This window comes from Tachypleus tridentatus, chromosome 13 (assembly GCF_004210375.1).
Source record: "Tachypleus tridentatus isolate NWPU-2018 chromosome 13, ASM421037v1, whole genome shotgun sequence".
Classification (NCBI taxonomy): domain Eukaryota; kingdom Metazoa; phylum Arthropoda; class Merostomata; order Xiphosura; family Limulidae; genus Tachypleus; species Tachypleus tridentatus.
The window spans coordinates 138,296,918-138,314,078 of NC_134837.1; the positions used below are offsets into that span (position 1 = coordinate 138,296,918).

At 33.4% G+C, this 17,161-nt stretch overlaps 1 protein-coding gene across 1 annotated transcript in view; it reads left to right on the forward strand.

Annotated features, from left to right (window-relative positions):
• The window catches only part of LOC143240377 (protein bark beetle-like), a 58,726-nt gene that overhangs the window by 6,023 nt on the left and 35,542 nt on the right, over window positions 1-17,161 (forward strand). Inside the window, exons 2-3 of the mRNA XM_076482702.1 lie at window positions 10,370-10,542; window positions 14,798-14,988. Coding sequence (XP_076338817.1) covers window positions 10,370-10,542; window positions 14,798-14,988 — 364 coding nt within the window. The remainder of the gene's footprint in view (window positions 1-10,369; window positions 10,543-14,797; window positions 14,989-17,161) is intronic.

The following is a 17,161-nucleotide window of genomic DNA, read 5'->3' on the forward strand; positions in this document are numbered from 1 at the left end:
ACTAAAATACTTAGGCCAAGGAGTTGCGTGATTCTGGAGTTAGGCATGATTAGAAATCAATGTAAAAAATACAAGTAATATACTTAGTTGGCTATACACAATTATAAAAGAAACAAAACTATTTTTATTCGGTAAGAAAATTTAACGGTTTCCAACAGTACATTGTGTTAACTTTAGACTTATTAATACTAGCTGTTGCTAGAGATAAACTTTTAATTTAGTTGGTAGAGTTATTGCGTGGCGTGTAAGAAGTGTTGAGTTCAAATAACAGCAACCAAAGAAATCGCATACCCTCGATCCGCCACTCCTTTTCTAGATCATCTTGCGTATATTGCGACTGTGGTTGTCCTAAAGTTCGCCTGACTCTCGTTTGAAAGGCTGTGTACGCAGGAAAATCTTACTCTACTTTTGAAATGACGGGTGAACAGGCAGAATAATATTGAGGTCAGTTTAATTTCTAAAGCAGGATATTCTATATTAAATTGTTAGGAATTAATCATACTATTAATAACATTTTAAAATGTTACGTAACTTACAAAATAAAAATGTAGATTTATCGTGTGTTATTGTTAAGTGACTGGCTCTTAGCACTTTTTGTGGTGGACGGTTTAAGTAGCTCTAAGCTTTGGCTCTGAGTCAAAACAAGAGTGTTCACAATTAAATTTTTTTAAAGTCAATGAAATAATTTAAATTGGTAGATTAACTTAATTTTCATGTCGCTTGGGAAGAGTATTTTTGCTAGATTAACTTAAACGTTTTTTGTCATTGGGAATGGGAATTTTTGTTGGTATTGGATAACGTGAAATTACACCTTCAAAACTTCAGAAAACCGTTCTCACATCCAGAATGTTTGTTTCGTTAATAAGCACGATGCTACACAAAGGACTAGTTGTGCTCTGCCCACCACAGGTATCGAAACTTGATTTCTACCAGTATAAGTCCGCAGGCATGCCGCTGTGCCACTGAGGGGGCGATCAAGAATGATCAACAATCCAGATCATTTTTTGTATTGTGATGGAGAGTCGTAACTCTAATATGGCCATGAAATTTGGTACAAATCTGGTATCACAGAGTTATTAATCAAAAAATCGCGAAAATGCCCTGTCTTTCCATTACAAAAAATGTTTCAAAGTGTACCAGAATCAGAATTCGGATTTACCTCCAGCGAAGTTTGGGAAAGACTTTTTCACATTGACTACTTGCCTTGTATAAAATTTTCGTGTACATCCACCTATTCGTTGCATGCGGAAATACAGACTTACTTGGACCTAGTTTCAATATCCTCTACGCCCCACCCCACCCCAGGCGAGAGGAACAAAGGTAATATTAAAAGTGAAAGCACGTGATGTTTTTTTCTAGGGCATTTGTTAATGACTAAAACCATGCCTTCTGCACTCTGTTCCATAATGAATAATAAAGGGGAAGGGGTAACGACCATATAGACTGTTGTTGGCCTTCTAGTCTCCGAGTTCCGCTACACTGTTGATTATGTGATCGGTGTCGGAAATCCGGGCACAGAATATTGCTCATGCAGATTCTACAGGTTGTGCATGTTTATAACTACTACGCAACTGATAAGCTTGTGGAGAGAAACGTATTAGTTCTGGGAATTTATAGGTCGTTTTATATGTATATATAGTTTACATATTTGAGTGTAAAACATAGTTGTGAATCATGCACGTAACTTGATTTGCACAAGTTGATTTATTTAATACCCTAAGTCCCATTTTTATATATCTATTTTTATTTCAGATATGATTAAAGTATCTCATTTAACATAAAACTTGTACACCAGGAACTGTGACGTCATAAAATCTCATGCTCTTGTGTTTCGTATATAAATTGAGGTCAGTTGGTATCACGATAGTAAACTTCGAGTTAATTTCTCTGTTTATTTTTATATACATTTTTTTAAACACGAAAGCTACATTATTTCATGTTTACAATAGGGGACGTTTAACCAACGATATCAGACTTCGTGGGTTCTGTAGAGCAAAACTGTACGAAGTTCTTTAACGATTGTTGTTAACTAATGCACGGTAGATACTAATAAAATCTTGCCCTAATAACAAAAGAACATATTCTAGTAGCCAATAAGGCTGTTGGGTTAACCAAACATACATATTACAGTAATCTGCTGGGTTGGCCAAACATGCGTAAGCGTCTAGGGCAGCTGGATTAATAAGACCTGTATATTCTGGTAAGCTGCTATATTTTGTGGGCTGACCAAATGTGTATAATTCAGTAAGCTGCTTTGGCTACTGGGCTAACATATTCTGGTGAGCTGTTAAGGTTGCTGGGTGAACATCAGTATTCTGTCAATTTTTGTCAACAGGATTAGTTACAGTAGTTGTCTATGATTTGTTGGCGATAAATGTCAAAAATAAACGGACAACACATAATCCACTTCTTTTAAAATATATTTAAAAAACAAGTCAAATGTATGTGCAAAACTTTGGCACACTTTTGTTTACCATAGATGAATCTAGCTCTTTAATTGATTCATCTTTTCATCAAAATCTCACACAGTCTGTTTCAGTTACTTTAGAATTCAGTTCACAAGACGAATTTTTTCTCTTTTTATCACAATACAATCAGTAATAAATTCACTTATGTTACACTGTGGATTACCACAGTTGTATTAAAAAATATTAAATATCTATCTTATGTCAAAAATGCACACGGGCTGGTTCAGTTACTTTAGAACCCAACTGACAAGACGAGTTATTCTTTTCTACCTCTGTTGTTAAAATACAATTAGTAAAACTTTCACTTAATAAATCGCCCGTTATGGCTAAACTGACAATCACGCAGTCTAACTTCACTTTTACTTTCCCTAATTTACTTTAACTTGACTGGCTGTATCCGCACATATTGATAAGACACAATAAAAATCTAGAAATATCTACCCCTTTAAGATTATACACAAGGAGAAAACCTTAGAAACTTCAAGTAACAGACGTCAAAATGTTATAAAACTTATTACATTTAAACTACATACACAACATACGAATCATAAAGATACGTAACAAAACTTGTTATAACTATCGCTTTTAAAATAATCACTTTTAACACTTGTTATGAAAACTAAATTGTTTTAGAATTTCGCACAAAGCTACTCAAGGGCTATCTGTGCTAGCCGTCCCTAATTTAGTAGTGTAAGACCAGAGGGAAGGCAGCTAGTCATCACCACCCACCGCCAACTCTTGGGCTACTCTTTTACCAACGAATAGTGGGATTGACCGTCACATTATACACCCCCACGGCTGGGAGGGCGAGCATGTTCAGCGCGACGCGGGCGCGAACCCGCGAATTACGAATCGCACGCCTTACGCGCTTGGCCATGCCAGGCCTAAATAATCATCAATATTAAGTAACTAAATAAACTAAGCAATAACTCTTAAACTAAAGAATCTTGTATAGCCAACGTATTCCAACAGGCCAACAGGATTACTAGATTTATTTAAAAATTTAAAATCAGTTTTGATAAATTTATTTGTTTTTAGAATTAGTTCCCAAAGTGCGGAGCAAATGTTTGCAGCAATGAAACATTAATTATAAACCACCAGATTCACAGTTTGAACATTATGACAATTGATAGGAGAGAGACTTCCTGAATTCCCTATATATAAATATATATTCTCATAACAACAGGTAGAAATTACAAAATAAAATGAGTCCTGTGGGGAGATGTTTCTGCGAAAGTAGGAACTACGTCGTATGTATTTATCTGTCTGGCTTTGTAATAGTAAGGTTATCATTTCTCTGACTCATAGAACTTGAAGTCACAAACTATAATGTTTTTGTTTTTTTTTTTTAATTCAAGCACTCGAACAAAAATGTATTACTTATCACTCTTGCCTTTTTGAAAAGGGTATTAAAACTCTGTAAAGACAGCCCAAAAGGAAGTCCGACATAAAGGTTTTGTAAAACTTCTGTTGTCATTTATCTTAAAGGAATCATAACACGTTGATAGCATGTTTAACAAGTTTTGTAATATAAAGATGTTTGACCGGAACATTTTGGCTTTCTCAGCCCCTGTTTAGGGTAAAATTAACCTGTGATTATTACCAAGATAGAAATACAGAATTTTTACGCTTTTTTTTCTGTTTATTTTATCGTGGCTTTTGAGCACATACGCATGCTCAAGTCTCGAGCAAAAAAAATCACAAATACCATGTTGAAATTTTTGTTATGTGTGTGCACCTACCACGTATAACACATCCACAGGAAACTAGTCTTTCTTTACACGTGGCCCGGCATGGCTAAGCGTATTAAGGCGTGTGACTCGTAATCTGAGGGTCGCGGGTTCGCATCCCCGTCGCGCCAAACATGCTCGCCATCCCAGCCGTGGGGGCGTTATAATGTGACGGTCAATCCCACTATTCGTTGGTAAAAGAGTAGCCCAAGAGTTGACGGTGGGTGGTGATGACTAGCTGCCTTCCCTCTAGAATTACACTGCTAAATTAGGGACGGCTAGCACAGATACCCCTCGAGTAGCTTTGTTCGAAAATTCAAAACAAACAAAAAACAATTCTTTACACGTTCAGTTGTCCTTCGATAATACATTCTTTCTTAGTGTATTTTGTGATCCCTGCCCTTGAATATTCCTGTGGACCGAGTTTTCAGATTGATATTTTGGGATTGAATAAAAAAATTATAGCTTGGCGTTTTATTGGACCAATACGAAAAAAACGTAACTGAATGGGAAATTACAATGGACCTTGATTTAAAGTAATCATGATTCTAACTAATAGTGTTTTCTTTCTATGTTTACGCTCTTTTTCTTAAAAAAAAATTGCCATAAATGCTCACTTCGATTGCTTTTCTGATTTTTAACCTTTATTTTATGATAACATTATTCCAGTTTCATTCACGTAAACGTGCACTTCACAGTTAACATAAACAATCAGCCTTTTATTAATCAAAACAAAATCAATATCAAAATATTGCTACTTTTCATTTTTTCTAATTAATATTAATCCTGTAATATTAAAGGGTGTGTTGTGCGCTTATGCACAGAAATATAACTCATATGTTGGACTTTGACTAAAACTTGAGACCTGTTGTTATATAATCCAGAACGTTCAAAGTTTTAAGTTGAAGTAACTTTCTCAGTGCAACCGGTCACCAAAGGATCGTTTCGCGATTGAATCATGCTTATATATTCCGCAGCAATGCAGACGATCTGAAGGTATGGCCAGGTGGTTAGGACACTCGACTGAGGGTCGCGGGCTCGGATCCCCGTTACACCAAACTTACCCGCCCTTTCAGCTGTGGGGGTGTTCTAATGTGACGGTCAATCCCACTATATGTTGGTAAAAGAGTAGCCTAAGAGTTGGCGGTGAGTGATGATGACTAGCTGCCTTCCTTTTACTTGCTAAATGAAGGGACAACTAGCGCTGCTGGCCCTCGTGTAGCTTTGCGCGAAATTAAATAAAACAAACAAACAGACAATGTAAGGATATGGAATAGTATAACTTAGTAACTATCCTCATTTTATGAATCAAACCGTATATCCTTCTTTTTTTAAGTTGCAGTGGAACGAACATTCAGTCGTTTTGCCTGGTTTGGTCTTTGTGGGTGTCTAAAGTACCTTCGCGCACAGAACTTTTATTAAACGTTTGACTCATATTTTGCTTTGTAAGGGATTTTAATTCTAAATAAAGACAAAATTCGTTGCTAACCGGAAGTAAAACATTGTCACATACAATTTTTTGACTAAATTTTCGTTCCGATATGAACCGAAAATTAAAAAACAAATTCTAAATAGGAGGAGAACAGAAACTAATATTACGAGTTAAAAATTATAACTACATAATAATAAAAACTGTTTAGGCCTGTATGTTTAGAGTTAGGAAATCGTATTAGTAAATTGACTTGTTTTTGTTAAACATGTATTTAACCCTTTAAAACACAACATAGCAAGCTGTCATAAGAGAGAGATAGTCATGTTACAATTCTGTAACTTTTTTTTTCCTTCAGCCAAATCTAGTAAAAAAAGAGTAGAAAAGCATATTTCGTTCTGATCGGTCTTTTTTTTTATTATTATTATTATGACAATACATTTTCTCGATTTTTAGCTTCATTAAAATCTTTGTCATTGGAAATTAAGTAAAATAAGTAAAGTATTTTTGTAGCAGTATATATTTATTAACACAATTTCTGGTAGTGCGTAATTAGTTCAAGAAATGGTGAATGTGTGATTACAGTTTCTGGGTATAAGACAAAAATGTGTTTTTTTACTGTACTTAACTGTTACAAATGTGTGTTAACGAATTAAGATCGTGAAATAAAGTCATTTTCTTGGTTGTTACAAGAGTAGCCTCTCTCGTATTACAGAAAGTCAAGCTGAAGTAATAGTCTGATTGTTGAATAAACTATCGTATAAAATAACACTTGTGAATTCGAACACGTTTTCTACCTTTGAAATATCCATCGTGGAAGAGTACTTGTACCATGAAAGTTATGTATTTCGCCTTGTTGATATTTGAAACTTGTCAAATCAGTTAAGTAAAAGTTTCATGCTTATAATTCTGGCACTTTGAATGAATATTAACGTCTCGGAATTGCTGTATAACGAAAAAAATAAAATCGACTCAATTGTGGTTATTTTCACGCGTATTTTGTACAGTCACACACACATCCTCCAGTTTTTTAGCAGTAAGCTTTAAAGTTTATAAAGCTAGTATTTGAAGTTTAATCCCTGCCATCTGCATAGTACAGATAGCTCATTATGTAACTTTCGCTTAAAGCAAACATTACTCTTGTTGATTTCTTAACATAAAGGAACAGTAGAACAATAGATGCTCTCAAGGGCTAAGTATATGTGTGCGTTAAAAAGTGTAGATTTTGTCTTTTTCTATATGCAGGGTTGTGAACCTTTACATTGCTGGTACTCGCGAATGCCCTTTATTCTTTATATTTAATTGAACTTAGTAAGATATATTGAGTTTTTCTTAATACATGTTCACTGTGATTTACTATTATCAGAGAAAGAACTCGAGCAATTAAAACGTATTTCATTGCTGGAAAATAACTTGTATGTACATTTATGTTCAGAAAAAACATGCGATTAGAATAAAGTTAATAAACTAATATTTTTAAAGGTTCCTTTGCAATTTAAACGCCACTTTTAGAGAAGGAATCTTATGATTAGAGTAACATTAACCTATAAGCATGCTGTAATTTAGAGAAATAATCAGTGAAAAATGTTTTTTTCATGAAATCGATGCATTAACTTTTCATACTCTTAGTGAACACTAACATGGAAATATTTTTGTAGGTGCTACACTTGTATTTGACGTTTTGTTCATATACAAGTTAAAACAATAACAACAAAAAACATCAATCATAAATGTTCTCTCAACTGAACAGTGTTGAATATGTAAGTATAATAAATGTCGCCCAAGAAGTACCTGAAATAATAGTTAAGCTAGTTACAGAAGAGTTCACAAGGTATAACACTAATGGTAGATACATAACATTAGGGATAGTACCCAACAAATTCATCTTTCAACAGTAACTACCAAATACAAGGAAAAATCTGTAGGCTAATGACAACCAGGTACTTAATTCAAGCCATAACTTGCTGAGACAGTCTACTATTCATTGTCTATTGCACATTTACCGTAGTGCATATAGAAAACAAATCGAGTTACTAATATACGAAGTCATACAATACCATATTAGAATACTAAATTAACAATCTATAAAGCCATCCTATACAGTATCGTAGGAGAATAAAGAACAATCTCCTTTTAAAGTGTTAATTAAAATCTACAATTTTCTTTGAAAAACACAAGCCGTACAAACTGTGAGTGTTCTATATTGGGGTTAGTCATTCCTATTTCGCTAATGAAGACTATTTGATTTTTGTTGCTTTTTGATCTTCTATGTTATTCCTCCCTATTTTTGAAAAAATGGGCTAGAGAGAATGCAGCTATTGACAATAACACCTACCACCAATTCTTTGTATCCCGACATGGCTAGGTGGTTAAGGCGTTCGACTCGCAATCTGAGTCACATCAAACATGTGCGTCCCTTCAACCGTGGATGCGCTGTAAGGTACAGTCAATCCCACTATTCGTTGGTAAAAAAGTAGCCCAAGAATTTACAATGCTAAATTATGGATGGCTAGCGCATGTAGCCCTCGTGTAGCTTTTCGGGAAATTAAAAAAACAAACAAATAAAATGAATTTTTGGACTACAATCAGATGAGTTCAATCGTCACTCTTATGAAGCTTCTACAGACCCAAGGCTTTGAGTGAGATTTTTTTGCTAGGGAGAGGGAGGTAACAGTGTGGGAACTATGGAATACAGAATCTACTGTCTGGTACGCTAACCACTGTGCCACGCTCCGTCCCATTGTATTGGATTACATCGAACTCTCTGTGGTTATTGATAAGGAATTCCTTGAGGATAACTATAAACGAAAACATTTTCTACCAGCATGCACCGCGATTTTTTATTACAAGCATTTTTTATACAAATTTAATAGCAAAACTAATGCAAACTTAGTAAAAGAGTATTTTTTACAGCCAGGCGTAGCACCTCATAAAATAGCTCCGTTTTCATTTCAAGTACAACTTTTAGCTCATAGCTCCATTTTTTTTTTATTGATTTGAGATATGACCACAATCGCGACTATTGGGGATTCCCTTTGTTTCTGTAAGGGGTTAAATTGCATTGATGACAGAGTGCTTAATGCTAAAATCGAGTTGATATTGATGGTCCAACTTAATAGCAAGCAACAGGAACAAATTTTAATTTCGTTTAGACAAAACATATTAGTGAGTGTTCTACCATCAATAACGAGTCACACGTTGTCTAATCTTCTTTCACGCTTAGATTAGATAAAGAAATTCTCGTTCCGGTTTGCTTTATGACCGTGACTATGTTGATCTAGCGTGAAAAGTTTACGGTTAGAGCTGTGGTTCAACAAACTAAAATTTGTATGTGGAACGATGTGCATGTGTTTCTTTTCTGTTTAAAGTATTAATGATATAAGAGAAGATACCCCACGTTGAATGTACAGACTTGGGCCCAAACAAAGCTGTGACTATAACATCCAAGACTCTTCGACGGGTCAGAAGTAAGTTCATGGATTTACAAAGCTGAAATCAAGTTCAATTCCCCCTGGTGGACAGGAAGCAGAGAGCCCATTGTATAGATTTGTACCAAAAGTATTGAAATCCTGATTCTAGCACTATTTGCCCACAGACATACCACTGTGCTACTGGAAAGTATTTTTTTTAATTAATTATATAAAATAACTAATTAGAAGTTATTGAATGCATAAATAGATATTTTTTGCTCGTTTATTTTATGTTTATTACCAAAAAATAGTTGAAATCATTTCAAAAACAATGTTACCATATTAGTAAATATTGTGGGACAGTTCAATAAATTTAACGTATTGTTTGATTTTTTTAAATTTTGCACAAAGCTACGCGAGGGCTATCTGCACTAGCCGTCCCTAATTCAGCAGTGTAAGACTAGAGGGAAGGCAGCTAGTCATCACCACCCACCGCCAACTCTTGGGCTACTCTTTTCCAACGAGTACTGGGATTGGTTGTAACATTATAACGCCCCCACGACTGAAAGGGCGAGCATGTTTGGTGCGACGGGGATTCGAACCCGTGACCCTCGGATTACGAATCGATTGCCTTAACCACCTGGTCATGCTATGTCGTTATTTATATAGTCAGCGTAAGAGTAATCGACTAAAATTTAGATTTTTATTTGTGTAATTTGCTATAATTAATCAGAACCTGAAGTATTTATATCGTTGATGTAAAGATCACCTTCTGATTGTTATTCAAATGTTTCATTGAGAGGGATTTATATGTATATATATATATATATAATTTACTACACAAACAAGAGAACTTCATATATTTATTTTCATCTTTGTAGTTATTCATATATCTTGCGGAATATTGACTGTTTATTAATAATTGAAAACTTTTTTAAAAACTATGTTGTTACTACAATATAATAATAGTGTTTCTGTTATTTCAAAAACACTTAATACTTTATTTATTAGTTGAATTATTTAGCACGATAACTTCAATATTTAAGAAAATTTATTTAGAAGATTATTATGAGAAATTATAAAAATATTCATTATTGTTAAGTTTCTAATATTAAAACACTCTTTGAAGTTGTATTTTGTTTGTTTTCTTGTTCAGCACAAAGCTCCACAGTATACTAAATTTACTTTGTTCATTACGAGTATCGAAATATGTTTTTACCGTTATTAGATGTGTGTGTGTGTAAATTGTCTTTTTTGTTGAAGATAAATCTTGTGTAATGACTATTACATTAAATTGCATTAAATATTTTGTTAACATTTTCGGAATCTCAGGGTGAAAAAGATCAACATATCGTATTTACGCGAACCTCAACTAGTTCGACATCATGGAGGAAACTTGTTAATTGGTCGGAAGCAAGACTAGTAGATGGTGACTCTCCTTTCAAAGGAAGACTGCAATTATATTACAAAGAAAAATGGCGATCTGTATGCACGAACTCAAAAAAGTGAGTTTTTTTTGTGTTCCGTGAATAAAAAGTAATTTTAATTTTAGTCACATAAGCTTTTATCATTTTGAGATTTTTGGAAGTTTTTGCCATATTTTTACTAGTTACTGTTGTTATTCTTAATTGTTATTACACGTATCGTATGTAGTATTAGTACTACATCCTAGCAGTGTGTTGTATGCTGTGTTTGATATTTTATTTAAGGTGTTTTCTTGCTAGAGGGAGTTTTAGTATGATTTGGTTTATTTTAAATTTAGCGCAAGTCTACACAAGGGCTATCTCTAATTTAGCAGCGTAAGACTAGAGGGAAGGCAACTAGTCATCACCACCCACCGCCAACTCTTGGGTTACTCTTTTACTAACGAAGAGTACGATTGACCGTGACTTTACAGCGCCCCCACGGCTGAAAGGGCGGGTATGTTTGGTGTGACGGGGATTCGAACCCACGACCCTCGGAGTTCGAGTCGAGTGCCCTAACTACCTGGCTATGCCGGGCCGTTTTGGTATGACGTGTAACGTCTTGAATTGTCCTGAATATCTAGATTTAACTTGACGACTTGGATTTTCGCGACGTTTGGGGAAAATATTGATATAGAAGATCCCAGTCATAGAGAAACCCAATAAAGTTTTTATTTGTTAAGTAACACTGGAATTTACGTTATTCTTATGGTATAATAATTATATAAAAAACGACCCGACTAACGACAGGACTCGTTACAATAATGCATGCGGTTCTTAAAATAACGCATTTTTTGAAGTGAAAGTATTAAAAAACTTCTTAGTTTTTATATAATATTCTGTAATGTGATTATAACCAAGTTGTTTAGAAATTGCCTCCCTGTGGCACAACAGTATATCTGTGGACTAATGCTACTAGGAACCGGATTTTGATACCCGTGGTTGGCGGAGCACAGATAACTCATTGTGTAGCTCTCTGCTTAATCCCAAACAAACAAATGTTTAGAAAATCTGGATGTATTACTTTCACTAGTAGTTAACACCACAAACATTAGCACAGAAACAATGTATATAGTGTGAGTCGTTGAATAAAAATGTGTATATGAAAATCTTACATTTAGTTGTTAGAACGTTAATAAAATGAAGCTTGCATAAAATGTTTGCTTATTTAAGAAAGAAAAAAAAAGTACTTTAACTGAAGTTGTGCTACAGTGATTATAACAAACTGCTATAAAATGTTAAAAGGAAACAAAGAGAAACAAATCTTTTTTTTAACTTTTATACAAAAACTCTTTGAAATTACTAATGCCATGTTTCTCACAATAAACTAACGAAAATATCATGAAATAGTATTGGAAAACTACCAATATTTGCAGAACTTGTATTAAGAAAAAATATATTTGCACAAAGTTATGTATATACAGAAGAAACTGAAATAACTTTCTAAGGTTGCTGATATATTCTGTCAAGATATTTATTACGGAGTAGCACCAAACCTGTTGGTGGCCAAGTCCATATAAAATGAAATAGATAAGGCAAGAAATACAAAACAAAATGTACAATATTTGTTATGAGGAAGATACACAGACACTGTATTTGTACTTTCAGCTGTACTTAGCACTAGACAGTCTTTTTTAGTGGATCATTGGACTGAGATGAAGACCATATTCAACATAATACTGTTCAAATGATGTTCTAACTAGAATGACTAAGTGCAATATTCCTGGGGTGAACGGATTTCCACACAGAAAAACTGTGACAGTCTAGCCCTTGTTCCTAATTAGAGAATGGTTATTAAACATCTAAAGTAGTTTAATTCTATTTAATTTACTTTAAACGTTCCCATCGCACCAAACATGCTCCCCCTTTCAGCCATTGGGGCATTATAATGTGATGGTCAATCCCACTATTTTTTGCTAAAAGAGTAGCCCAAGACTCGGTGATGGGTAGTGATGACAAGCTGCCTTCCCTCTAGTCTTACACTGCTGAATTAGGGACGGCTAGTGCAGATAGCCCTCGTGTAGCTTTGTGCAAAATTAAAAAAAACAAACAATACTTTAAATTTATTGAACTGTCCCACAATATTTACTAATATGGTAACATTGTTTTTGAAATGATTTCAACTATTTTTTGGTAATAAACATGAAATAAATGAGCAAAAAATATCTATTTATGCAATCAATAACTTTTTAATTAGTTATTTTATCTAATTAATTAAAAAAAATACATTCCAGTGGCACAATGGTATGTCTGTGGGCAAATAGTGCTAGAATCAGGATTTCAATACCCATAGTGGGCAGAGCACAGATAGTGCTTTTGTGTTTAACTACAAGCAACAAAAATCTTAAAATAGGCTACTTTATAACTGGATTTATTTAAGAATTTATGCAGTTTTCAAACATTACATTTAGGTTTGGGCATTACTTTGAAACTTTGAAATACTTTTATGTGAAGAATGAATGAAATGTATAAGTTCTGTTCCCCCCTCGTTAAACAGTCATAAAATTCAGACATAACTGTGTAATATATGTTTGAGCACTGCCTTATCTGTCTCCACATTCATACTTGGGTTTTTCTCACCATGCACAGGTGAAACTTTTGAAAGAGTTTTGGGTCAGGAGAGTATGTGTTAAAATTGATGTTCCAATACTTTGATAAAAATTTATAGAAAAACAACTCATTAACCCCAGTAGATCACAGTATCATATATGATGATGGTGATATCCCTAAGTGTCTCTCCCTGCATGATGGTTGCAATCAGAAAAAGTCCATGTGACTGTAACATATTGCTTAGAATTAAGTGATGCTTGTGTAGTATATAAAAGGGTTTTTATTTGTGAAATATTTGACTTATGATTATTTCAAGTGACAAAAAGTGACTTTTAGCAATGGAACTGTTTGAGAATGTATACACCCAAGTGATGGGAAGTAAATATGGAACTGTTTCAGAGCATATGAGACCAAATAAAGAGAAATAGTAAAATAGCACTAAATGCTGTAGTTAGTCTATTCATGGACATGGAGAGGGAAGTAAAGTCACTGTTCTACATCACTGTTCAAGCTCTGATTTCATGAATAACCTTGTATCATTTCTACAGTTTATTAACAATTGTCAAAGAGAGAGGAAGAGGTCTTGGTTGATCAGAATACCAACACAGACAAACGTGTATTACAACAATGAGCATGTCAAATAAGTTTATTTTATGCATTAGTCAATATGACTGACAGTTTGATGTCTTTATCATAAAACTGGGATATTTTGTGTGTCCCAAGTACTTTTATCTAGACACTGGGACGAGCTACAAATAAATGGGACATTCAGCAAAACCAGGATGTTTAGATACACTGAGCATTATTTAGTGAGCAAGAGACCCTGCATTTACCCAGATTTATAAGCACTACCTATGTGACTCTGGTTATTCTCAACATAGTTAGGACTATAATCAATAAATATAACCTGAACAACTGTTGATGAACTGGTTTTTAAATCCGTACATAATTACTATGTTATATCAAGTGACTTTACTCATGTGGTAACTTGCCTGTTATGGAGAACAAAGGAACTTAAAGAAAGATAAACGTAACCATTTTTGTGACTACAAGTTGCATGAAACCAGCACTTATTCTGAACAAAGAATGAATTTAGAATAAATGCCATAATACTATATGAAGATAGAAACACGTGGTATATTCATATACCAGAAAAATATTGAGAAAGGTGGCATAAAAGAAACGGTGCAATTCAACTCTTCATCTAATACTATTAGTAAGTGCACAAAGCACTTGTTCCTTGACTTAAAGCCAGGAAGTCCTACTGTACTTTAAACACATCTAGTTCCAAAATCTATAATTACAAGGCAAGAATTTAATAAGCAATGCCATATGTTCTTGGACAATTAAACAATTACTCAACACAGTAAGAACATTTATTAAAGTACATAAATCTTGTGTTTTTGTCTTAGTCCTCTACTTACATAAAACTAAGTCATAAGTACTAGATTTTTTGTGCTGTAAGTTTTACTTATTAAAAAGCAGACATTAAGACAAAGATAAATTATTTCCAGGCTTGTAATATTGGTAACTCCTTTTACAATGCCATCTGGTACTCATCCTTTGGTTAAAGATGTTAGATAATTTTAAGTATTGTAGTAATATTCAATTTACCAAATTAATACTTTATAATTTTAAGTTTATGTCATTATAGGAATAATTGTATGCTGAGAAAAATCTCATTCTTTATTTATGAGCTATTTTCACTATATTAGTACAAATTTTAAACTTGTATTTTGTGTTGAAGTTGGACAGAAACAGATCTCCAAGTGGCATGCCAGCAGCTGGGGTATACAGGTGGGGTCATCTATCACTGGTTTCACAAAAGTAGTAGTTCCAGTCAGCTTTTATATGAAAATCCTAACTGTACAGGAAGTGAATCATCATTATCTGAATGTCCACTATGGTCTCAAAGACAACTAGGAAGTGGTGTTTGTGGTAAGTGGCATTGTGATTGTCTCTTACATATTTTTATTCTAAATGTTTTGAGGCTGTATGAGTAGCTGTAGCTAATGAGAGACACTGCCATAACTGTTTTGGTTTGTAATACTTTTGTATTTCCATGTAAGATTATCATAGGATATGCAGTTACCACATTTGTTTAACCAATTTAAATGTAATATTGTTATGTTTTAATGTGATATGCATATTTATATATACAAAACCAACATTGAGTTGCAATAATTTAAATAACTTAACACTTTTAGACTCAATTATTTTGTTTATGATTCAGGCCTTCTCATTAACTCAACAGCTATTTCAACTTCAAGGAAAATCCATATTGTAGCATTGAACAAACTCTATTCAGAAAAACTGTTTCTGCTGCTTATGATTTTACTTATAGTTTAGTTTCTTCTTTAAGTAGAAAGTACATATTAGGCAAAAAATGTCAGTTGCAAAAAAATAGAATAATGCCATTCATCCTTTCATCTCTAATAAAAAGTCCATAACAGCTGCTGATTTACATTTTACAGTAAATACTGATATTCTGTTGTTTGCTTCTTGTATTATAATTAAACCTTTTTGGGTTGTGTCTGACAAGATTTGCTTGGAGAGTTGCAGTTGCATATTCTGTAATTCAGGTAATTAACATAAGAAATTTTTATTTCAGTCATATTGATTAGGATTATTTGAAGTATTAAACAAAAAAGTAGATAGTTTTCTAGAAGTAGCTCAAGATTATTTTTTTTACCAAATGTTTAAGGAACCAACTAGAGATAGAAGGGGAGATGCTGTACTGGATTTGTAGCTAATATCTAATGAAGATATAGTTGTTCAGGTGGGAGGAGTAATCATAGCATAATTAGGTTAGATATTTTGGGGCATGTTGACTAGGATAATTCAGTTTCAATTAAAAATATTTAAAAATCCAGTTTTATGACCATGAGGCAGGAGGTCATTGATGTTCTTTAAAAAATTAATTTTGAAGAAATGTTTTGGGAGAGTTTAGTTTTTATGTTAATTTTTAGTAAAAAGAATTTGAATTTTAAGAATATCAGACATAACCTTACCTTATATAAAGTATACCCTAGAGTTTTAAAAGAGGTTAAGGGAATTTTTACTTATTAGTTTAATGTGTTTGAAGATTTTTTTTAAACTGATAAAACATGCTTTGCAGAATCATTTGATGACGTTCAAGGTTTTTCCAGATAACCAGCATGATTTTATAAAAGGAGCATCCTACATTAAAATCATCATAATTTTCTTTTCAAAATATTACTTCTTACTTTGGTAACAGAAGAGTGGCTTTTCTTTATATGGATTTTTAAAAAAGTGCCAAATCACAAAAAATAGTGAAAAGATTTGCCTCAACCTGAGTAGGATATGAGATAATTAACTAATTTGAAGGTTGATTAATTAGATAAAATAAAGCTGTTATTCATGAAGCTCATTCTAACTGCACTAATATTATAAATGGTGTGTCTTCTGGATTTGTGCTGAGACTGTTGTTATTTCTTATTTACATTAATGATGTTGATCTGGGCAGTTGAAAATTTGATTACATTCACTGATAAAAATCTTAAGTTTGGCTGATTTGTGAATTACAATCTTAGATTGGTTGCGTATTTGTGCAAATACATATTTGGTACTATTTCATTACGATGATTGTAAGGTTGTGCATGTGGTTACTGTTTTACATTGGTTGGTTAGTTTCATACATCTATGTTTGGTAGTGTTTAATTATGATGATTGTTAGGCTATGCATATGCTTATCATATTATTAGATAGAAATCCTCTTAATTATTGAATGAATCAAATGATTTGTGGTATTGGTTGTACAACTTGTCTTTGGTATAGTTATGTGTTGTTAGGTCATTCGTTTGACCATATTTGGAGTACTTTATTCAGACTTTTAGAAAGGGCATTTAATTTTTGGAAAAGGTTTTATGGAAAGGCTACTAGGATAATACTCAAGATGGAAAGACTGTAATATGGAAATAGGATAAGATTTGTGAAAAAAATTATCTTGAAAAAAAAAAAGTAGTGAGAGGAGGCCTGATTTAGGTGTTTAAAATTGTAAAGGGCTTTTAAAATGTTGATGTACTATCTTTTTTGGTTTTAATAGAATAATACATCTAGGTGATACAAATTTGTACTTTGGCTGAGTAGA